At 40.3% G+C, this 24,176-nt stretch overlaps 1 protein-coding gene across 1 annotated transcript; it reads right to left on the bottom strand.

The window, feature by feature from the left end:
- Positions 1–2,221: 2,221 nt before the first annotated feature.
- TDO2 (tryptophan 2,3-dioxygenase) lies at positions 2,222–24,123 on the bottom strand. The gene is made up of 12 exons (XM_054990291.1): positions 23,930–24,123; positions 23,554–23,656; positions 19,737–19,827; positions 17,391–17,461; positions 16,043–16,170; positions 14,639–14,825; positions 13,993–14,100; positions 10,972–11,083; positions 9,996–10,053; positions 5,388–5,467; positions 4,599–4,689; positions 2,222–2,558 (listed from the first exon to the last, which is right to left on the bottom strand). The coding sequence occupies exons 1-12, from the start codon at positions 23,962–23,964 to the stop codon at positions 2,405–2,407; spliced, it is 1,218 nt and encodes a 405-aa protein (XP_054846266.1). The 5' UTR covers positions 23,965–24,123; the 3' UTR covers positions 2,222–2,404.
- Positions 24,124–24,176: the final 53 nt, after the last annotated feature.

Raw genomic sequence — 24,176 nt, 5'->3', positions numbered from 1 at the left:
TCTTCCTTGTATGTTGGCATCTATTTTATCACTTTGGGTATTTTGACTTGATTATTAACACTAAATGTTAGAGAAGACAGCAGTGGTAATCCAGTAACCATTGCTTCCTAATTATACTTACAGTGCCATCCTAAGCAGAGTTACACTCTTCTAAGAGCCAAACTACAAAAGACGAGTTACACGAGGCTATGCGAATGTCTAGAATCATGTCTACTTCTGCCTGCCCAGGTCCATTTTACCCGGGTGAACATGTGTCCTGTAGCCCTATTTTGTGCACGTGTTGAGGAACTGGTGTAGTTGCGGTTGCGGTTGTCCATGGTCGTCATCAGTGAGTCATCATTGCAGAGCATTGATTTGGGGCGGCTTCCGCTTCCTTCTCCCCTCTTTTTACCCTTAGATCCGGCTTACACCCCAACTGTTTTGCTTCTAATATGGCATGTTTAAAATTCTCCCATTTTCTTGTTGACACTGCTGCCTTCCTACCCCTTTCCTGCACCCTTCTCCCTCTGTAACTTCCTCCTCCTCCTCTCCATGCAGCGTCTTCGGTCAGGATAAGAAGGAGGTGGAAAGAAAGATCGTGGCAACATGATTATTTGAGCAAAAGTTCAGAAAGATGCCTGATACATGAACCTGAAAAGGATGGGTTAGGGGGGTACTTGTTCTCCAGTTGGCAATAAAGAGCAAACTGGGTAAAATTTGGCCATTATTTCCAACGGGAAATGCAATTGGGGGCTTTCCAAGGGTCTGGGAGGGCATTTTCAGAGCAAATTTTACCAAATTTGCTGGGAACCTACTGCTATCTGTTCTCTAAAGACTCTCCAAGTTTCATGAAGATTGGACTTTGGGGGGGCCACTTTATGGGCCCCAAAATAAGTTGCCCCAGCCATCTCCAATCTCCCATTATTCCCTGTGGGGAAAACTAGGGAAGCTATCTCAGGAGCTGGGGTGGCATTTTGCAAGCAAAATCCTCCAAATTTGCAGGAAACCTACTCCTCGCTGTTCTCTGAAGAATTTCCAAGTTTCGGGGAGATTGAACCACAGGACCGATAGGTTTCCCTAGTTGCTGTCATTTTCTCTCCACAATAGTAAAAAATGGGGTGGCTGATGGCACCTACTTTGGGAGGCTCTAAAATGACCTCCCCAAGGTCCAAAGTCCTCCAAATTTGCAGGAGACCTACTCCTCACTGTCCTCTAAAGATGACCCCCCCCCAAGTTTCAGTGAGATTGAACCCTGGGAAAGGCAGAATCTATGGGTTTCCCCATCTTCTCTCCACAACAGTAAAAAAATGGGGTGGCTGATGGCAGCTTCTTTGGGGAGGGACTAAAATGGCTCCCCAAGGTCCAATCTCCCTGAAACGTGGAGGGTCTTTAGAGGACAGTTAGCAGTAGGTCCCCTGAAGAGTTTGTAGATTTATTTTGCAAAATGCCCCCCCCTATCTCCCTGGATAGCCCCCATAGTTTTCCTGGGGACAAACAGACAGGAAAGAGTTGATTCTGGCTGACAGCAAGAAGCTGTGGCTTCTGAGGTGGAGATTGCCCAGCTCCCTTTCCATAGATGGCCCCCCTTCCTGGCGGGCAGAGCTACAAGATCTCAGCAGAGGTGTGGACCCCCTGTTTTCAGCCCTCCCCCAGGAAAACCAGAGGGTTTTTTTCCCCAATATGTCCAATTGAGTAAACAAGTCTCCCTCTCGGAAAAGCTGCAGAGGAAGGTTTGAACATGCATGAAGAGAAGGTGCATCATGGGATACCATCTCTCATCTGGAAGGAATGGGGAAGTAACGTGCCAATCCGAGCACAGGATTGAGTGCAGTATAACCGCGATGTGTGAGTGAACAGGAAAGCAACGGGGAAACTCGTGTAAGTGCATTCATGTGTCATACGTGTGTCATTCGTCTCATGTAGATCGGCTCTAAGTCAACTGAAGCCAGTAGCCTCTGAAAGCTGTAACTGAGCTGGCACTTTTGGTGCATCAGTATAGTTTGTGCATCAGACTCTGGCTCTAGAAAAGGATTGGTTGAACCTTCCTACACCATTAAAAATGTCCACCACCACCCCCCACCACACACACACACACAATAGGAGCTGAAGTTTTCACAGAAGAGCAATGCAGCACATGTACATGGAATGACCTCTACCTGGAAAAGCTCTTTTTTTGAACAGAGATTCCTTCTGATTTCTTTAGCCCCTTGAGATCTGTGTACAAGCCTGAGTTGTTGGGGTTTTAAATTTTATTACATAGTCTTGTCTGAAATACAGTTATATACAGTTTATGCTTTAAAAGCTACATAATATTTTGTATAAATATATAAGCATATACTTCATTACGTATAAGGTATTTGATTAAAGCACCAAAATTCTTTCCATTACAATACAGTTATTTGCAAGGGTTATCCAAGGATGGTTTTCAGTCGGAGTCGTCACTGCTGAAGTAAGAACTGTCACAGTATTCTGCCGTGTATAAGAATTTATGGACGGTCGGGTTCAACTTTGGTATCCAGTGTCTTGGCACCAAATATGTTGAAAGGTTGAACAAGTCAACGAACACTTTGTACCTGTCGCTGTAAAGAAAGGAAGAATTGCATGAGCTTTATTTGAATGGAAGTGGTATAGGCTAATGATTTCTAGCTTCCTATGTGCTTCTTGTGATCTATAACGCAAGTCACACAGATCATCATGATCTTGATTCTGGTTTTGCAACTTTTTATTTCCAAAGTTTCATGAAGTTTGTATGATCTACCAGCCTGCATTATAATATCTGATCAGGTCTTGTTCATACATGATGAAGCCCACATGGTAGACATGTGGCTGTAATAAGGACTTTGGCTTAGGTCACATGCTTTGAACTTAATGCCAAGGTGTGTGAGTGCACAGGGAGCAAAGGCTTAGTTATTTGGCAGGAAAAAAGATTCCATTATGTCCCACACATGCCAGATTTTTCCCATGACCAGTAGAAAATGGATTTAAGAATCACTTTGCTGGCTTAGACAAAATGACCATTTTGTTCAGCACTCTCACCGCTTCCTGTAGATGCTTCAGAGAAGGTAATGATAGTGCTAATTGTTCTCTGGTTGTCTCCAGATGTTGTCTCTAACATCTGACAATCTTTGGTATCCTACTTCTGGACACAGTTCTATGTAACTTATGTAGTGTCCTTGAAGAGTGTGGAGTAGGATTAGTATGTCATTACATTAATTAAATACCAAAGATGGCACAACTGAACCATTTTGATGTGTTTGAAGACTATGTGCTTCAGGAAAACAATCTCCAATGATTTAGATTTACTATCAGGGCTTTTTTCCAGCTGGAACGCAGTGGAACGGAGTTCCAGCACCTCTTGAAAATGGTCACATGGCCGGTGGCCCTGCCCTCTGATCTCCAGACAGAGGGGAGTTTCGATTGCCCTCCGCGCAGTAGCGCAGAGGGCAATCTAAACTCCCCTCTGTCTGGAGATCAGGGGGCAGGGCCACCAGCCGTGTGACCATATTCACCAAGGGTGATTTAAACTTTAAAAAACTCCCCCCTTGTTCCAGCTGATCCAAAGTGACATCATTGTGCAGGCTTGAGTTCCATCACCTCTTTTCCCAGAAAAAAGCCCTGGTTACTATTATCAGAAGGTGTATATTTTTCATAGATGAAAGATTTCAGATAACAATGTCATGATGAAAATGGGGAAACACTCCACTACTTTACAAACATAACTTTGTAGCATACATCTCTTGGATCCTGTAAGATTCTCCCCTTAGACAGAAGCACATTTATCTAATCAGAAAGAAATGCCTGTTAGGCCTTACCGCTTACTGACCCGTGCTTCATGGAAACAAGCTGCAACTAGTTAAACAACATACCGTTCTGATCTCCTTGGAATTTTAACGCATTGCTTATGCATCGATCAGAATGACAGTCAATAAACCATATTGATTTCCATGGAATTTCTTGTCTATCACTGTTTTGATGAAGCTTTGATACTGATGGTAAAGGGTCCAAATCACAGGAAAAGGATGGTCGGCTCCTAATTACATTATGTATTCAGATCTATCCTGTATTAATTTAATTTCTCTAATTCGTTTTTTAAAATCACCTAAGGTTGGGTTCATGTGTTCAAGATACCTTGAAGACAACAGGGTTTAACCACATTTAATTATGATACGTATATTCTGCTTTTAGGACAAAATTTTTTACCCGAAGTGGGAACTATATGATGAGGTTGATCTTGACCACACCAATACAGTTCAAATTAATGGGTTTTTAACTTTTGGCAATTAATATGATAGGTTTATTATGTATTCCTTCTTATGTTCCAAACTTGTGCTCCTAGTTAATTTCACCGGCAGGCATCATTTTATAAAGAAAACTGCACTGTTAGAATCTTTGTCATTGCTCAGCCATAATTTTTCTAAGCTAAAAATTTTTCAAGGTTTCTCAGAAATATGAAAGCAATATGCTAGATAGTTTATACCTCCTTGGTACCAGGTAACCAGTGAATGGTTAAGTCAAGGGCCTGGGTTTATGCGATTCTTTTTCATCTCTTCATGTCTTGTACATGCATGACCATATTTATAAAAGATGACAAAGTTCAGCTAGGGCTTTTATATACTTACCTCACAGTAGAGCGTAAGTACTGATACCCGGATGACCCTCCTGTGCCAGCCTTGCTGCCAATCATTCTATGTACCATACACACGTGGTTATCTAAACAAAGGGTTAATTTTGACACATAAATTTGCAATGCAAACATGTCGTTTTATTATCACTAAGATAGCTCTCAAAAACTGCTGAAATAATCTTTGTTCCGTTAATAAGTGCTACAGACACAGACACGTTTTTAAAGCAAGGTATTAAAATTTCAATGAAATAAATAACCTCCAGTTCTAGCCAGCCAAGCAGAAAATTGCTGGTGTGTGCTTTCCTGAAAGACCAAGGACCTGCCTGCATTCACTGTTCATTGGAACAGCTGAAATACATATGTGACCTGGGTGATTATCACTGACAGCATTTAGGATCAGTATATCCGAGGTTATCATGAACACTGGTAGATAGTACTAAACTGAAACTGCCAGAAGTCATGCATATGCAGCAGCAGGTAGTAGATACTTTTGTGATTCACCTGACTTATTGTCTACTGTTTTCATTACCCGCTCCTTTACTTAGTCATGCTTCTGCTTAATCTATTGGCCTGCGATGCTGCTATAATGCTGCTTTACTTATAGCTACAGACATACCTTGTGGATGCTTTTTCAAGTTAAGAAAAGAGGCAGCAAGGGATCTGATTGCAGTTCTGTCCACAAAACATTTTTTTTTGGCTGTAATAGTTAACACTAGCCATTGGAGGGGGGCGTGAGTAGCAGTTTACATAATCATATCGGATGAAAGCAGAAACTAAAACTTACATCTCCATTTGGTCATCAATACGTCAATATCCATAAGTGACGTGAGAAGCTGAAAGGGAATCTGAAAGCGAGGTTCTTCTCTTGGGTGTCAGGGTGGGGAGAAACAGAATTCAGTATTTTAATTTTATTTAAGTCTGTGCATTTGCTTAGTTTAAATACTTAAAATACAAACTGAAGTTCTCAAAGTGTCTCACAAATGTTACCATACAATTGAAATTGATAATTATCAAATGTACAAAATAACAGCAAAGCAGCTAAGCAGCACTTAAAATATGAACAAAAGATGAAAATAGAACTAGTATGTATATTGGTGAGAGTGGCCTGGGGAGCTCTTGATTCAAGTCTTTGCTTGCCATGAAATCAGCCCAGCCTACTTCACAGGTTTGTTGTGAAGATAAAATAAAGGTACGCTCATGTCAGTTGCCATGAGCTCCCTGAAGGATAATGATATTATAAATAAAGGAAAGTAGTTATACCTGACAAAAATAGAACCATCAAATAATTATCAATGCCCAGGAAGCAAAACATTTTCTCCTGGTACCTAAAGCCCCAATGAGTAGGTACCAGATACATAAATGCAAGGAGGTTATCCTACAATAAGGTATCACACTCAAAAGCTTTGTCTGTAGTTACTAGAGACTAGTACTAGTTATTAGGGTCTAGTAGCCACCAATTTTATCCATAAAGGTGGGGGCATGGAGAACAGGCCCTCTGATGATTATCATACGGCAGTCAAGCTCGCCTACCTTAACAAAGGTAGGAACAGAAGGGGGGGAATAATATTTGCTATGGTGTCTGACCTCAGCTGAAGCTGTTTCTACGTGTGTTACAATTGAAGATTTCACTGATAGTCAAAGGTCCAGTGATGGTAAAGAGAATTTGTAATTTCCTACCCACTGCTTCACTTGAATCTTCAGTTTTATCTACATTCTCATATATTATGGTTTATGGAACTGCCAGGCCCTTCTATGCAATCTTTGTTATTCCGTGTCAGGTGAAAACATTTTTGTTTCATTTGGGTTTGGGTTGTTGTTTTTTACCTCATCTTTTTGTTGTCTCTTGCTGAGTTTTTTTATTGTTGTCTGCAGCTTTTAATATGGTTTTGTTGTTATGCTACTATATGGTTTTGCTGTTATGCTAATATTTTTGTTTAATCATTTTTTTTAGTTTAAATGTTTTAATTTGTTAGCTGCCTTGGTGGACCCTTATGAGGGTAGAAAGGCAGGGTATACATTTCGTAAAATAAATATATTAGGTTTTTAAAAAGTAAAAGTAAAGATAGTCACCCGTGCAAGCACCGAGTCATTACTGACCCATGGGGGGACGTCGCAATACGATGTTTTCTTTGCAGACTTTTTACAGGGTGGTTTGCCATTGCCTTCCTTAGTCATCGACACTTTACCCCCAGGAAACTGGGTACTCGTTTTACCAACCTTGGAAGGATGGAAGACTGAGTCAACCTTGAACTGGCAACTTGAACCCGGCTTCCACCAGGATTGAACTCGGGTTGTGAGCAGAGCTTGGGCTGCAGTACTGCAGCTTACCACTCTGCACCACGGGGCTCTTACTATATTAGGTTTATGGGTCTGATTTTCATGTTATTTTATTATATTATTGATTATTTAAACTATTTATATTTATGTTTATATTTACAAAACTATATACAAGGCAGCTTACTTTATAAAATTATAAAAAAATACATGGTAAATGAATAACAATAAAGTTAAAACAGCAACAAACATGTAAAAGCAGCAACAATGAAATGCATCAAATTAAAACTGCATAAGGTCTTCCCACATCCTTTCCTAAAAAGTCTTTTAAAGCCTCCAAAAGCAGTCTAAAATCAAGCAACTAAACGTGGCAGCTAAAACTACCTGCAGTGGATCCAAAATGGTTGACAGAAATTTTAAAATATATAGACTTGATGCCAGGGGAGCCTTTGTGGGAATGGAGTTCCACAGCATAAGCTATTACTTACAAGATCCTGTCTCTGATGCTCACCCACCTCACTTCAGCACTCTGGAGGAATCGTTTCAAATTTCTGCTATAGCCTATTGTATTATTTACTGAATGTCCCAGCCATTGATCACTTTGTTTTACACTATGTAATCAACCTTGAGTCTCTGTGAGAAAAGTGGACTATTTAAAATACAGCTTACCGGCCACGGAACATCGCACCGAGCTCTTGGAATGACAGCGTCTTCCTGGCACAATTTCACACGAGAAAGGCAGTTCTCACATGAAATCGTGCCAGGAAGACGCTGTTGTTCTGGGAGCTCAGTGCGATGTTCCGGGGCCAATAAGCCATGTGAAAATGGCCATGTGAAAACGGCCATACATACATAGCAAGGCCTCTAATAATCTTCACTGGTGGGCAGGTATATAGAGTGTTAGCCAACTTGATATTTTATTGGGAATGCAAGATAAAAATCTTACAAATAAATGCATGAATGAATGAGTGATGGAGAAAGAGAAGCTCACGTCGAGAGGCCATCACTGCAAGAGCACAATTGTCTACTGACTTCAGAGCAGATGGCATCCCAAAGACTGACAACACCTACACACAGATAGCCAGCAAAGTATGGAGTTATGGAAGCAGGTCTTATACTTTGACATTATGTTATAGGTAGAAAAATCAGCGAAGAAGGGGGAGAAACTAACCATGCTTGGTGGAGGCTCCAAGGGGGGCAAAAGAAATGGTGCATCATGTGGTACCTCATAAAATAAACAGCAAACGCTCACGTGCTAAGCAAAAAAATAACTGGGTTTTTTCTTATGGGTTTTTTTATTCCCCAGAAGACCCTGAGAAAAAAAATTCATATCAGACCTCAGAACCTTGTAATATTAATCTAGGGGTAAATGAGAGTTATATGTAAACATCTATGGGATCAGGCTGCATATGAAACACAGGGTCTCACCATACAAGACAAAATGCACTTGAATTACATGGGTAATTCAAGTGTATTTTGTAATTCGAGTGATATTTGAGGGCCAAGCTACAAGTGACAAATGACACTTGAACGGCAAGTGGATTGAGTGGAGAGCAAGTGGAAGGCAAGTGAACGGAGGAAATACACTTGCTGTTCAAGTGTCATTCGTCACTTGTAGTTTGGCCCTGAGTGTAATTTGAGTGTAATTCAAGTGTATTTTGTCTCGTGTGGTTTGACCCACATTTACTGCCCCCACCCGTCCATATTTGCTCTGAAGTACATTCAGCTAAACAGGCTTAGGTTTTCAGCCTTGACTGCAGATAACTATACAAAAAAATCTGAAATTTTTTTGGCTGTACAGAAACAGGGCTGTAGACTGGGGGTGTTCTTGGATCCAGGCCTCCAGCTGTGGCCAGGGGTTCCTTTTACCAGCTTCAACTGGTTAGCCATCTGGAGCCTTTCCTGGGCAGAAAAGATCATTGTGGTGTATGCCCTGGTTACATCTAGATTAGATTACTGCAATGTGCTTTACATAGGGTGGCCCTTACAAACCATTTGGAAATTTCATTTATTGCAGAATGCTGCTGCCAGGGTGTTGACTGGAGTGGGTCACAGGGGCTGTGTCTTAGCCCATCTATATTGGCTCCCAATTTATTTCTGGGTTCAATTCAACATGCTGACATTTAAGACCACATTACTCTCTTATGAACCTACCTGACCATTACAGTCATCTTTGAAGGTCTTGCTTCATGTTTCCCTTCCTTCTGAGACTAGGTGAGAGATGGTTTAACATCAAGGGTTTTGAACTGTCTCCTAGGGAGATTCATCTTTCCCCTTCAGTTGCCATCTTCCACCAGCAAATGAAAACTTTTTTGTTTCATTTGACATTCCTTCGGTGATCCTTCCTTCTCAGGGTTGCCAGATCCCACCAAGTGGGATGGGATACGGGCGCAAGAAGTACTCGCTTGTGCATGTGCATGAAGCATACATGTGTCCCTGCATCTACCAGCAATGACATCATTTCTGGTGTGAATTGGAAGTGAAAGGTTGCACCGGGGACTGATTCTTTAGCCCAAAACTTAGCAAAAACATCCTGGTCATGCCAGGAATTGTGTCATTTCCAGAGGACACAGGGTCATACGTGTGCTTCATGTGAGGGCCAACTTCTCCCCCCTTCCAGAGGCCTTTCCCCCCACCAGCCAGGTGAGCAGCAGCAGCATGGACTGGCAGCTGGCAGGGGCTGGGGGTAGAAGATTCTCTGACATAGGAAGGGACTTTGCAGCTCTGCTCCTTCCTGCTAAGTTCTTTTTAAATGTTTTTCTATATATTTTATCTCTTGTTTTAATTGTTTTAATGATTTGTTAGGGAGTTATTATGTTATTATGTATGTTTTAATTTGTTAGCCATGGTAGCCCATATGAGGGCAAAAAGACAGGGTCGAAATTTTGTAAAATAAATGAATAAAAATAAATAAAATGTATTGTTGTTTTAATTACCAACTGAATAAATATTGGAAGATTTCAGCTGTATGAAACTGCAGAAAGATTTATTTTCTAAATGTTGAGGACATGTCACTCTGAAAATTCCCAACATCCTTACAAGAGATGAAAATGTTTAGGAAAAGGAAAGAAAACAGCATCAAAAAGGTTCACACAAATGAATAACTCGTTAAAGTCACCTGTAAAAGTAGATCATTAAAGCTCCTTTCATTGCTTTATAGGACAACCTTCTTTCACCTGCAAATATAATAATTTTCTCATAATTTCTTAAATTCCATTTATTTTGTTAGACACCAGACATCCCAACACAAATTCATAGGCCAAACACAGTGGTGTACCTCAGATGCTTCAGGTGGGGTATGCCAAGTTTTGCCACTAAGGTTAAAAGTAGAGATGGGCACAAACTGAAATACGAACCAAAATTAAGCATGAACCAGGCCGCTTCATGGTTCGCGATTCGTCAGATCCCATTTCTGACGAACTGCCATGAACTTTAGGCTGGTTCGTTTTGGTTCATTTTTTGGTTCATCACTGCAGACAGCCTGGTGCCAATCAATCAGTTTCCTAGGCAACAGGGGATGGACTTCCTGCAGACCTTCTGCTGACCTGGAAGTGAATTTCTGCTAGCCCGGAAGTGACCTTCTGCTGACCCGGAAATGATTATTTTCTGCCCTGGATGTGCTGTTTTCACAAACCAAATGTACCAGTTCGCAAACCAGGGGCAGGTTCGTGGAAGTTCATGGTTAGTGAATTTTGATGAACCAAAAACCACATGTTCCGTTATTTTCTAGTTCGTGCTCATCTCTAGTAAGGAGTAGCCAATTAGTTCGATCTCCCATACTCGCGCCCTCTACTGCCCTGTCTCATTTGCCTAATTCATGCCATTAATTGTCCCCATGACAACTGATTTGTTTTAGTAGCAGTATGCTTGTACATGCCTTCTTTCTAGCCAACAGGAGATCAGGTCTATGAGAGCATATGTATCTTCTTAGAGAAAAGCGAGTTCCCACCACCAATCCTCAGCAGCAGATATGTAGTCCACTCAAACACTTCTGGATATGAGCCTAAATCTATTCATGCATTAAGTTCCCAAACAAACAACCCCCTCCCCCCACACCCATTCGTAGTTTGTTTGCAATGAATGATTATACCTACCTTTACTAAGAAGGTGCTCATGGCGTTTTTCATCAAACAATGAAATAAGCACTTCCTTTTGTTTCTTCAATTCAGCCATCTGGTCTTCTTTTTCTTCTGAGTCCTCTTTGACCTTTCAAATCACAATAATTTTTAAAAGAATACTAAAAGCTTATTCTTTGGCTTATTTTACATAGATTACTTTTCCTTCTGTTGTCCATTCTATTGCCCTAGAGATGAAAGCATATCCTGTTCAACCCATCTTTGGTCAGTTATATGTCCCTGGAAAGGGTTTGCCATGACTTTGAAAACCACCTCAATAGAGAGGAACTACTACTGGTTTTCCATCCTTATTCCAGAGTTGGCCCATTATTGAAGTCTTTCCCAGTGTTCAAAAATTAGACCCAGTAACTTGATTATTCTGACCAAGGATGCATTACAGCACTCTAAAAGCAAGACAGCCATTTTTACTTTTTCACTGACTCCGTATGACTGAGGTGAGTTTCATATTGGTTAGAAGGCAACGCAGTTAAGACTTCCGTTCCTTTCTGCTGACTAGGTTTGTTGAAATCACATCCTAGTTCCTAAATGGTACAATAGGTGGTTTGCCAGTCATATGTTTTAAAGTTGATGGGTTTGTTTACAATAATCCTTAATCCTGGAGAGAGTTCTCATATTACATTTTCACAAAGACTCATGAAAATGTATCTATTATGTTACAAGGGAATGGCCACATGAATATACATTACAAAAACAAAGTAATTACTTGCTAACACATGAATGTGGCAACAAAAAAGGGCCATTTGTACATGAATTTATTATGTATTTGTCTATTTCGTTGGATTTATATCCCGCCCTCCCTGCAAGCGGGCTCTGCATGGGTCACACATCATAAAACCACAATTTAAAATACAATAAATAATCATTAAAGTCATTTTTTTAAAAAAATAAACTCAATTGAAGTGGTACACAATGTGTGTTATATGAAAATACATCTCTAGGTACAAATATACCATATGTTAACATGAGATTCCTTCTTCAGAAACTTTGTTCACTAGGTAAGCAGCCATCAGTCTCAGGGTCCCTTACAGTGAGAATGGAAGTTCAGGGTCATCAAAGAACTGCTATATGTTTGTCAGGCAGACTAGACTTGTATGTTATTAATTACAATAATAAAGGGTTGTTCCATAATTATCGTAATTAATATAAAAACAAAAAAGTCCTATCTAAAGAGCCTTATAATGGAGAAAAACATAATTTTCTTTTGTTTTGTTCTGGTTTCTTTTGTTATTGCAGCCTCTACCACTATTGGTTCCACTTTTATAAGGCAGGCAGGCAGCATTTTCCTAATAAAGGCATAGAGAGACTGCAGTGTTCCTCGGGGGGAGAGGGAAGAGCAGCTTTGGGTGTTCTTGAATGACTACAAGCAGTAGCCACTAGGGTTATGTACATGTGCAAGGTATTCCAGTCCTGAAGGATATGCAGTTCTCTCCTTGCAGTACCTGCCCTGCTGTGCCAAATTTTCCTTTGCAGTCTGCACTTGCCTGTTTTCCTGCTGCTCCTCAAATCTTGTTCCTCATCCAAGCAAATCTACCTCAAGTAAGGATCCCATTCCCCCAAGTGGGGGCAGGAGATCCCCTGACCCCCTTTTCACTCCCCGCCACTGCTTACTTGGCCAGCGGCGGTACGGTATGGGCCTCCCAGGCACTACCAGGGCTGGCGCTATGATATCACTGATACCATCACACTACCCCAAGAGCACTCCCACCTTCACAGGGGGCTGATTTGGGCCCCAAATAGGCTGAATTGGGCACATTTGGGACCCAAATCAGCCCGCTGTGAAGCATTCCCCCCCCCTCCTTGTGCAATGACATCACTTCCTATCGTGCTGGCCTGGAGTCACGTGCATGCAAAGCATGCACAAAGAGCATGCCAGCAACAAGAAAAAGGTAAGTGCCAGGTCCCCCCTCCCACCAGGAGGATAAGGTGACCTGGAAAACCTAACCTCAAGGTCCTCCTCCTGCTGCCAAGCTTGTGTCACAAAATGCCTTTGCATAGGCAGTCAGCCTCTCCCTCATTCTACTTTTCTTCAAGCTTAGCGGCTGCAGTGCTGTCTGTGTTAACTGTGTAAATTCTTTCTTATCAAATTTCCCATAGAATTTAATGTTTAACATGGGTGCCTTTTATTGCCTTAAAATGTGTGTGTGTGGGGGGGGTATTCTATTTGTGAAATTTGGCAATGTGGGGATCCTTAGAAGATATAACGACCACCTTGAGTATTGTTCTTGTGGATTTTCCGGGCTGTATAGCCGTGGTCTTGGCATTGTAGTTCCTGACGTTTCGCCAGCAGCTGTGGCTGGCATCTTCAGAGGTGTAGCACCAAAAGACAGAGATCTCTCAGTGTGATACTGAGAGAAGATGCCAGCCACAGCTGCTGGCGAAACGTCAGGAACTACAATGCCAAGACCACAGCTATACAGCCCGGAAAATCCACAACAACCATCGTTCTCCGGCCGTGAAAGCCTTCGACAATACCTTGAGTATTGTTAAATTTATATGGAAAACCATGAAGGTACAGACCTGAGAAAGGGGAAACCAATGAGAAATAACAAAATGGAATTATGGAAATGGAGTAACAATAACAAAAGAAACAATAACTAAACAAAACCATACAAGAAATCCAATGATGAAACAATCCCTTTCGGAACTATCAAAACTGAAACCTGATTTATAGCTGCAGTCTGATATTGTAATAATGTAATAATTGTGATTAATTGTAATAATTGTAATGTAGATTTCAACCATGTCAGCATGTTTATGTTGATAGCTTTAAAAAAAAAGGAATTGATCTAGCTTGTGTAAATCCCTCCCCCACAATGGATGGGGGCTAATCACAAAAACAGAACAACCTTATCAACCCACATCCAGGTAGTCTAGTTTTAAGTGGCCACACTTACGGATGGCTGAATTTACACTATGACCAAATATTGTAATTTTAATTGAGCATCTTTTTTGTTTAACAAAAAAAAAGATGATCAGTACCTGCACCATTGCGAATTCTTCTTCCAGTCCTTTAAGTACATTCATTTCAAATTTTCCCCAGAAATTAAACCCTTCTGGCTCGAGTCCTGGTGTTCTTTCGAGCCACGCCTTAAATAACAAAATAAATTAATTATTAATTATTGACACTATATATTGGGTTGTATCCAGCCAGCTTTTTCACTCATTCTCACCTAGTTTTCCTCTTTACTACGACCCTCATCCTACATGAATTTTGTCCACGCACGTCCCATAATTCCCAGCATACCTTTTTAGGGGGTCAAGAGACTGAGATCGCCTCCATTTTCAGCAGTGGAAAATCTGGTAACTCGCTCTGATCATTTGTAAACTGACAATAGTGCTTTTTACAATGTTTTGCAGGAGAGTCATTGGCTTAAGAGGACAGAATTTACTTTCTGGGAATGTGGATTTTAATTGTCCTTCTGCAGACAGGGTTCGTAAGAATTTACCCACGTCTCCAAATAGCCCATATATTTTCAGCAAGAGGGATTTAGTTTTGTTCCAATAAGCTAGTTGTGTTCATCTAAGCTAAACCCCTCTTGTCCAAAATACATGGAATATTGTAGACTCGGGTAAATTATTACTAAAACTGCCCAGCAGTTGGTCACCAATTAATAGGAACTCATACCTCCACTAACTGCAGCAGGGTTAGCTCTTGCTCAGATTTCAGCAGTAATTCATTTTCTTTTCCTTTGAAGTTATCCCGGTAATGTCTTCTGTTGTACGGGACTCTCAGGCTTTGAGGGACACCAATCTTATTCTCCAATAATCGAAACTGTAAGCTTTGAAATCCAGATGCTGGACTCAAATAATCTCTTTAAAGATAAGGGGGAGGGGGAGACAGTTTTTTTTAAAGTGATGCAACGTAAAAAGTAAAGAATAGCTAAATACACACTTTTGAGGAAACCAGTCCAGTACCCAAAATGTAGCCCCACCATGCCTTACTGCTACTTTATTAAAGAAGACAAAGAACTGGGCTCAGTATCTTAGGGAGATGGTAGGGAAGTTCCTTTGGAGAGCCAAAGCATTGGAATGCTACACTGAGAGGCACTCAAGATACTATTACAAAGAGTGTGTCATTTTAATAGGATTAGAAAGTAGATCAATCTGCACTAATTTCTGTAACCACAACATTCTGCATTCGGAACAAACCAAGAATATTTGCAAAACATCAGTTTCTTTGCCCTGATACATTCCATGTATAAAATCTGAGTACTTACACAATCAGACAGCTTGATCTTTTTACACTTACTCAGAAGTTACTCCTGCTGAATTAAATGGGGCTTACTTCCAAGTAAGAAAACATGCAAAACAGGGTTGTACTAACAGAGCAATACTAAAAAGAGTTACATCCTTATACATCCATTGATATCAATGGACTTAGAAGGGTGTGGGGCTCTGGTTAGGATTCCACTGTAAATCGCATGTGATTCATCTGGGTCAGTGTTTGTATACTTTGTCTGGCAGCATCTCTTCTGGATATTAGGCAGATAAAATGGTCTTTTGGGATTGCTGGCCTAGTCTCAGCAACGCAAACAATGTTCTTTTCCATTTTTATTTGCTTCATTTTAATTTTTTTAAATCATTTTATTTAATCTTTCAATTTGTTTTTAATTATTCCCTTCCTCCTCCTCCTCCTCCTCCTCTTCCTCCTCACTTAAAACTGGCCACTTGGTTTTCAAGTGCGACCACTTCAAATTCAGAATTATAATAGAGAAATTCACAGAAATGTCTTTTCAGCTCATTATTTGTTGTGTTAAGATACAAGTCTTTGTTTTGTAAATTTAGCAAACAGGGTTGGGGACGTCAAATTTGAGAAGGATCCTGACAGAATTGCTGAGTGTACTCAGCAATTGCCAAGTTTCCTTTTGCCAAAGCATACACTCATCTTGTTCATTTGAACATTCTTGTCCTGCTCTTAGGTGAGGATTAATGCTGACATGCAAGCTTTCTTTTGGACCCAAAGGGTTCAATGAGATTGGTAATGATGAATCACCTATGAATGAATCAAAGGATCAAAGGGAGGGTTTACCTGAAATCAAAAAAGTCCAGGGCTGTCATGGTTTCTAGAACAGAAAATTGTTCCACGAGTAACTTAAGGATCATTGATATTCTGTGCATGCGAGTAACAATCTTCAACATGTTCCGCTCATCTCTCACCTTAGTGGGGATGGGGGAGAGAAATACATATCATAACTGGCAAGAGGACAGGGAATAGTGGGTTTGTTGGAACCTTTGTTTTTCACTTAAGTATTAATACAGCATTTAACCCAGATCTTGTTTTTAGGTTTTAGAAGCTGCTAAAGAGTTCCTTTATGATTTATGCCTGGGTCTTCCAAGAAGGCATGCACATTAAATAATGCATCCAATTTGACACAAAATCCAAAGGAAGTTAGCCATACCAAATTCCTAGTTAAGCCTAATCCTCTACACATTTACTTGGAAATCAGTCCTGTGGGGTTTGTGCACTGGGACTTACTCCTAACTCAGGTTTGCAGCCACACTGCTCAATGCCGACCAAGTTTACTCATTTAAGTACCTCTGAGATCAATGTGACATATTCCTGAGTAAGTGTATTAGACTGCAGCCTTACAATACAATCCTATGAATGCTTACTCAAAAGTATGTCGCATGTAGGCCTTACTCTCAGGTATATGTGCACAGGACAGCAGCAGTCTTCTATACTGTTAAGTTATTTCAGTGAGATTTGTGGGTGCTCCCCATAGATAATTATACTGTTCTACATCCCCTCAATGCACAAGGTCTTCAGAAAAGAGCTGTCAGTAGTTGGCAGCTAGATCCCCAAGTCCCTCACAGCAAGCACTCAGGTGCATTGGTTGAAGTAACTTTTATTAGAGATCTATACAATTCAAGGTGTTCACACAAAGGTAGCAATTGGCAGAAGTGACTATTCAAAACTGGGTCTTAGTAGTAATAAGGAAATTTCCCACCCTTTGGATCCGTTGACATTCTGGCGTGAAACCCCAAAGAGTTACATGGGAACTGATTAGTTTAGGCTAGACATGGTACAGAATGAAATCATCCCAGTCTCTGAAAAAAGAGACATTGCTCACTGCCCGCAGCTTGCACTTGATAGGAAAGTGAAAGTAAACAACTTCAACTGATAACAGAGAGGCCCCACTGGCTCTCCGGTACATTTCATGTTGCAGCTTATACATTCTCAGATGACTTATACAGTATACAGAATACAACTTTAGCAAACAGTTATGGTCAGAACAAAATGCAGGACACATTAACTAATGGCAGGTATGCAGGCATCCATGACAAGAGCTCAACTTAAAATATTCATTGTGTATCTGGTGAAAAACAAGCAATAAAAGAAATATTTTTAAAATGAGATACATTCTGATGTGACTTACGTGACCATTTTGAAATATCACTCGGACAGAATCCAGTTCCCACAGAATCTGCTTGAACCATAGTTCATAGGCTACAATTAAAAGGCATGTATTGTTAGCTTCCCTTCATAACAGAGATAATGAACTCAAGTAAAACATAAGAAAGTTAAACATCTCCTGGTTTATTATGAAATGAACCTATAATTTTTTCCTTACAAGGAATATTAACTAAAACACAAAATCTGCTTCCAGTTTTTCTGTACTAGCATGCCATATTTCTTCCCTGTCCCCTAGGGCAGTTTAGGAGGATAGCAGTATAGAGATCAAGAAGATATCTGGAAGGGGCCTCACTTCTTCCATCCCTGAACATACTCATACCAGTGCTGCAGGTGTACACAAAATGTCAGAGTAATGCAGTATAGCAGCTGTAAGGTTGTACTTCTTCACATGAGGGAGAACGGCATGTAATGTCTAATCATATTTTCTCATCCTAACTTGCCTTATATAGTAAATGTAAGGATAAGAGGAGAAAGGAAGAACCATGTATCCCACTCAGAAATACAGAGAAGTTGTGATAAAAAATGGACGACACAGAAGTGAAGAAATTTAGCAAATACATGACCGATTGTGATGTGTACTTCAATAATGTAGAAGAGAAAAGCAAAGCAACTGGACAGCTGTGGAACACTGATTTTGGAATGTGTTTATTTAGCTAATTATATCTTGCTTTTCTCCCCACCCACACAGCTTCCAACATAGTTCTCCATTCCTCCTCACAACAATTCTGTGAGGTAGATTAGGCTGAGAGAGATAGTAACTGGCTCAAAGTCAACCAGCAAGCTTCAAGAGCAGAGTGGAGATTCAAACAGAGTCTCCAAGATCCTAGTCTGACACTCTAACCACGACTCCATGCCTGCTTATTTTAATAAACATTTTTTATAGTGAAACCAGAATTCAGATGAACAGGCGGGAGAATGAATGCACACAACCATAAAATGAAGGATGAGGGTGCCCTGACTCCAGTTGCTACAGCAAGAAGCATCTTCTTGAAGAGCCTTGCAAACTGGTTAGTCCAGCAAGATTCCCATCTCAGCTCAGGGCTTAAATACACTGAGAGGGAAGTGGCCCAGCTGCTCTGGAGGCAACACATGCTTCCCAGTTGTCAAGGCTTAACTAGGCACCTAAACTCAAAGGGAAACTCCCAAGGAGACCAAAAAACACTACTGGGTGTCAATGGGATGAAATTATTATTAAAGTGCTCAAATGTGAATCATTTTGGTGCAATCAAAGTAATGTTAAATTATATCCATTCAAAATAATTTACAATCATACATCATAGTAGTTGCCCAATATAATGAGGTAAGTCCACAAACAGTCTGTAGTAACCAGGGCTTTTTTTTCTGGGAAAAGAGATGGTGGAACTCTCAAGAGGGAAATGAGGGAGAAACACTTGGCCCCCCTTACAAAACAGCTATTTCCTCCAGGGGAACTCATCTCTATCTGGAGATTGGGAGGCGGGACTACCAAACACAAGAGGCACCGGAACTCCGTTCCACTGCGTTCCCACTGAAAAAAAACCCTGGTAGTGGCAATGTAGATACTTGTTCTTTTTCTTATTTCTTTTTAAGCAGAGATGAGTGGAACGTCAATAAGTATCTACATTGTTACGACTGACTGTTTGTGGACTTACCTTATATTGGGCTACTACTATGATGTATGATTGTAAATTATTATTTTGAATGGATGTAATTTAATGTTACTTTGATTGCACTACAATAATTCACATTTTAGCACTTGCACTTTAATAATAATTTCATCCTGTTGACACCTGGTAGTGTTTTTTTATCTCCTTGGGACTTTTCCTTTGAGTTTAGGTGTCTATTGCTTTGGAGACTTTCCCTTTGTGCTTTTGTAAGGCTTAACTAGGGCCAGAACCCTGAAAAGGATTACTTCTGGTGCCCAACCACTGCAGCATGGGCTGCCTTGCACTGGCTCTCCAGGTTGGCAGCAGAGCTTGGAGGGTTGGCGGTCCTGGATCTTGCCTAGCCCAGGCACAGGACAGCTGTCACTGCTTATGGAACATCTGTAGAGTCTGCTGGTGAGGAGGTCTCAGCATGAGGCTCTCAACGCATGGCTTTGGGAGCTGGTGGCTCCAGGACTTCCAATGGCAAGTTTTGGACCTCGCCAGGTTCTTGGGGATATCAGACAAGTTTCTGAGAAACTGATACTGCGGATGCAAACCTGTAAATGGGGGCAAATTGGATCCATTTATCAATTTTAAGAATAAATTTTAAGAATTTCACCATCAGGTAAGAAAAATGAGCTGCCACATTGTACCCTAGTTTTGCTTTTGATCTGGAAAATTACCTTGGTGGGTCACAATAAACAGATGCTCGTCATGGATTTTGTTCCCCTTCTTTTCACTCTGAAGCTCCTGAGCATCCAATATTTTTTCTAGCTTTAAAAGAAAGAATATACTCCTTGGCCTTAAAGCAGTACAATTAATTCCAATAAAAGTATTTCCCTGAGTTTGCATTTCACAGTCAGCATGAACATGCTCAACTTTAAGTTTAGAATCATTACTGACCTTGGTCAGTAACAGAAATAAACAATTCAAAATAATCAATAAACAAGAATAATACATTTAGAGAATTACCAAAACAGTCTAGTAAAAACAACAGAAAGGCTTCCACTCTGTTGGAATTCATAAGGGATGTACAACTTTTTAAAAAGGTCTTTGGGGTCCCTTAATATTGATATAAATCTAAGGTGTCTCAGCAGGGCACTATTTATTGTGTTTTTACTGGATAGTTTTGTCCTGTGCATGGATGAGGCAAGCTCCAGAACCACCAACCCTCCAGGCTCTGCTGCCTGGAAGACAGTGGGATAACCAGCAGAAGTTGCTGTGTGAAGTTGCCACATGGGTTCATACTTTGTGTGTGTGTGTGAGAGAGAGAGAGAGAGTCCTTCAAATGTGAAGGACAGTAATTTGAATTGGCAGCAGGGCTTTTTTTCAGCTGGAACGCAGTGGAACAGCGTTCCGGAACCTCTTGAAAATGGTCACATGGCTGGTGGCCCCACCCCCTGATCTCCAGACAGAGGGGAGTTTAGATTGCCCTCCGCGGCAATCTAAACTCCCCTCTGTCTGGAGATCAGGGGGCGGGGCCACCAGCCATGTGACCATTTTCTCCAAGGGCAACCCACTGAGTTCCACCACCTCTTTTCCCAGAAAAAAGCCCTGATTGGCAGTAATTTGAGTTGGGCTGAAAAAAATACTGAATTGGACTGCATTCTCACATATGAACCTACCTGCTCACTCCTGCTTCAGGTGCCCTCGCCATATGAGGTAGGTGGCAACCCAGGAAAGGACTTTTACAGCCATGGCACCAAACCTTTGGAACTCCCTCCCCAGGGAGATTTGTCTGTCTCCCTCTATTGTCTTCTGCCAGCTGGTGAAGACTTTTTTGTTTTGACTGGCATACCCCCAATAACTGTTATTGGCCCTCCTCCCTGTTCTTTGTGTTATGAGTTTGTATATATGTTTATTGAATTTTAATACTATTTTAAATGTTGTTTTAAATTTAAATTTTTATTGTTTTAAAATGTGGTTTTAAATTGTTTGCTAGTGTTTTAATATTCGCTGCCTTGGAGACCCTATTTTGGGTAGAAAGGCAACACAGACATATTTTAACTCAATTAATCAATATTGGCAATCAATGCAAAGATAGTAGAATAGGAATAATATAATAATGGCTATGGCTAAACAACAATACTAAATAGGTGGCCACATTCTGTACCACTGGTAGTTTCCAAGTTGTTTTCAAGGGAAGTCTTACATGGACTTTTTTTCAAGGAACAGCCCTACTGTTGTGCTTCTGGATACACTGCTATGAAGGCACAAAATGGAGGGTGCTTTAGTTTTGACAGTATTTGAAAAAGATGAGGACGAATCCCACCCTGATTTGAAGCTTGGACATCTAGTGCTTTGGCTGGTCGCTTTCACTCAGTCTAATGTACTGATGGACATGGTTTTTTCCCCTTTGCTTTTAAATATTGTAATTGTGAATACTTTTGGTCTACTCATTTTTGTGGCTGATATTGATGATTCAGTTGTTTCTTTTATGCATTTTATGAATAAATTATGTTTATGGTATATATATATGTACAGTGCATATATTTTGTATAGAGGTCATATCATTAATATGTGTGATTCTGATTTATTGATGCATAAATAACATAAAAATGCATATATTTTCAGGGGGAAATTCAGTGCAGGGAAACTGAAAACGGGAGTCAAAACTAAACAGTAATAGGTTCAGTTTGCACTAGGTTCAGTTTGCAACACTGAAATAAGAATATTTAAATCAAACTAACCACCAAAGTTCATTAGCATCCCTAGTCTAACATACCTCACTGGGTTGTGGGGATGAAACTGGAGTGTAACCATGAGTCACTCTACACAAGACATCTTACACGAGGATGTTCAAGTGACTTACTTTCAGTGTAGTCTCATATTCAAGCATACTCTGTCTTCCTAGTAGTGCATATGTATCCACAATGGTAGAACAAGTGTAAGATCTTTCATTTGTGTGTCCCCGTCTAAGATGTCTTGTGTAGAGAGACTCATGTATTCCTCCTTTTTGGATGGAGGATAGGATAAAAATCAAATAGATCCAATAACCAAAAACTTTGCCAGAAAAATTCAACAGTCTGTTCCAAACAAGAGGAAATGTTACACTCAATCACCTATTCCATTCAGAATATACTTCGTGAATATTCCTCCCATACAGCTTAGATAAAAACTCATAGGGTTTCCTCACATCTTAAGTATTTGAGTTAACACAGTTGCCAGCTAAAGGGTGATTATAATTAGACATGGGCACGAACAGGAAAAAAAACCCGAAGAAGCTGTTCATTGTTCGTTGCCATCCATGAACAACGAACAGTAACGAACATGACCCTGTTCACAAACATGTTCGTTGTTCATTGTTCATGGCCCTTTAAAGATCCCTTTAAACTATCAGCTGGCAGATGGCAGGGGGGATTCCAATAGTTTAAAGGGCCCTTTCCTGCCATATGCAAGGGGCAGGTCCCTTTAAACACCCCACAAACTGACATTCCCAATGTCCAATACCTACCAAATTTGCAAGGGATATAGTCTTCACTGTCCTCTGAAGCCCCCCCCCCCAAGTTTCAGAGAGATTGTACCCTGGGAAAGGCATGATCCATGGGTCTCCCCCTTTGTTGTCATTTTCTCCTCACAGTGGCAAAAATGGGACTCTCTGCTGGAAGTACTTTGAAGAGTTAAAGCCAGAAGGAAAGCCAGAAGGAGTTCAAACAGAGTTCAGTCCCTGCTTCCGGTTGCCAAGGGAATTGATTGCAGGTGCCAGATTGTCTGGCTTGACAAACAGCTGACGAATGGCTTGTTCGCAAACAGACGAACGGGCTGTTCATGGGTTTTTTCCGTTCGTAATGCTGTTCATGCCCATGTCTAATTATAATCAGATCCCAATGGTAGTAGTAGTGCATCATCTGGGAGGCTCTTTTTGACTGGAAACAGATGATAATTTTTAAAACAGTTGAAAGTGTTGTGTCTGTGGTATGCACACTATTTTTTTCCTGATCTACGGGTAATCTCTTGTAAAAAAAAATTTGCCTCAAAAAACTTAAAACAATAGTGTCCAGGTAAGGACCCAGCTGAATCACATAATTGAATAACATAACTGCTCTTAATAATACCTTCAAGTCTTAAAAACTATTACCTGTATCTAGACAATAAACAATCAACCTAGTAGAGAGAAATGTACCAAATGAAAACCATTATGACCGTATTACTTCACATATATTTTCAAGTTTTTAGTTCCCAGTCGTTTAGTAGCATTTGTTATAGCAGTATATGCATTTGTTACAACGGTATAGTACATCCTGCTCTTTAAGAACATCTTCACAAACATCTTCACAAACTGCAAATAAGGCATCTTGGACAGCTCTTTTCTACCTCAAAATCTGGATGTATTAAAATAATCAAGCTATCCCATGATCATGAACTACTATAAAAGCCAAGGGAAATTGTTTTGCATAACCATAAATGTTCAATATGATTTACGTCATATTGAGGCTCATTTGCTGAAAGAGAAAAGCAAGGTACGTCCCGTCACAAAATCGACACGAAATCTACACTTACCTGTAAATAGTCTCCATAGATAAGGCCCCCTTTGTTAGCTTTATTTTGCCCTTCTTGTGACTTATCTTCCGCATCTGACAAAGACAGCTTGCTAAAATTAAATCTAGGAATAAAACAAAAGACAATAAGGCTAAAGAATCAAACTGTCCATACATGTTCAGACCTTTTGATGAGCTGAAGCATAACTTTTTAAAAGTCTGATTCTACAGTTCTGTATAGAATATATTATTGTTATTATTTTCAAAAAGCAGCTTCTTTTTTCCTTTTTAAACACATGTTTAGTAGTTAATCTACCCCACTAGGCTATATTTCATTCTTTCTTAATGTTCTGTTAAGGTTGGCGATCAATCTTAATTAAAAACAGAAATGTACTCACTGATATTTGTTTTCCCAAAATGGACACCCACTCATGACTCTAGAATCCAGTAATGCACTGAGCTACCCTTAAGCATAGGCTAGCCACCTTTTATGTAAGATGATCCTAGGATTTAGACCAATCCCCTGCGTCTTCATCTGCCCGTCCCTGTCATTCTACTATAACTATGAAATGACTCTGAAACAAACACCATGAAGTATTTGTTTTTTCAACTGATCAATTCCTTTAGTAAACCCAACAAAAACTG

Source organism: Eublepharis macularius, chromosome 10 (assembly GCF_028583425.1).
Source record: "Eublepharis macularius isolate TG4126 chromosome 10, MPM_Emac_v1.0, whole genome shotgun sequence".
In the NCBI taxonomy this organism is placed as follows: Eukaryota; Metazoa; Chordata; class Lepidosauria; order Squamata; family Eublepharidae; genus Eublepharis; species Eublepharis macularius.
This window is presented reverse-complemented; position numbering and strand designations above follow the sequence as displayed.

Excerpts from the sequence above, each read along its gene's own strand:
- TDO2 (XM_054990291.1), bottom strand. The coding sequence starts at position 23,964 with ATGAGTGGGTGTCCATTTTGGGAAAACAAATATCA. Across the intron at positions 14,826-16,042 it reads CTGGACTTTTTTGATTTCAG|AGATTATTTGAGTCCAGCAT; the intron begins GTAAACCCTCCC and ends TTATCTTTAAAG. Across the intron at positions 5,468-9,995 it reads TTAATGATCTACTTTTACAG|AGAAGAACCTCGCTTTCAGA; the intron begins GTGACTTTAACG and ends CTGACACCCAAG.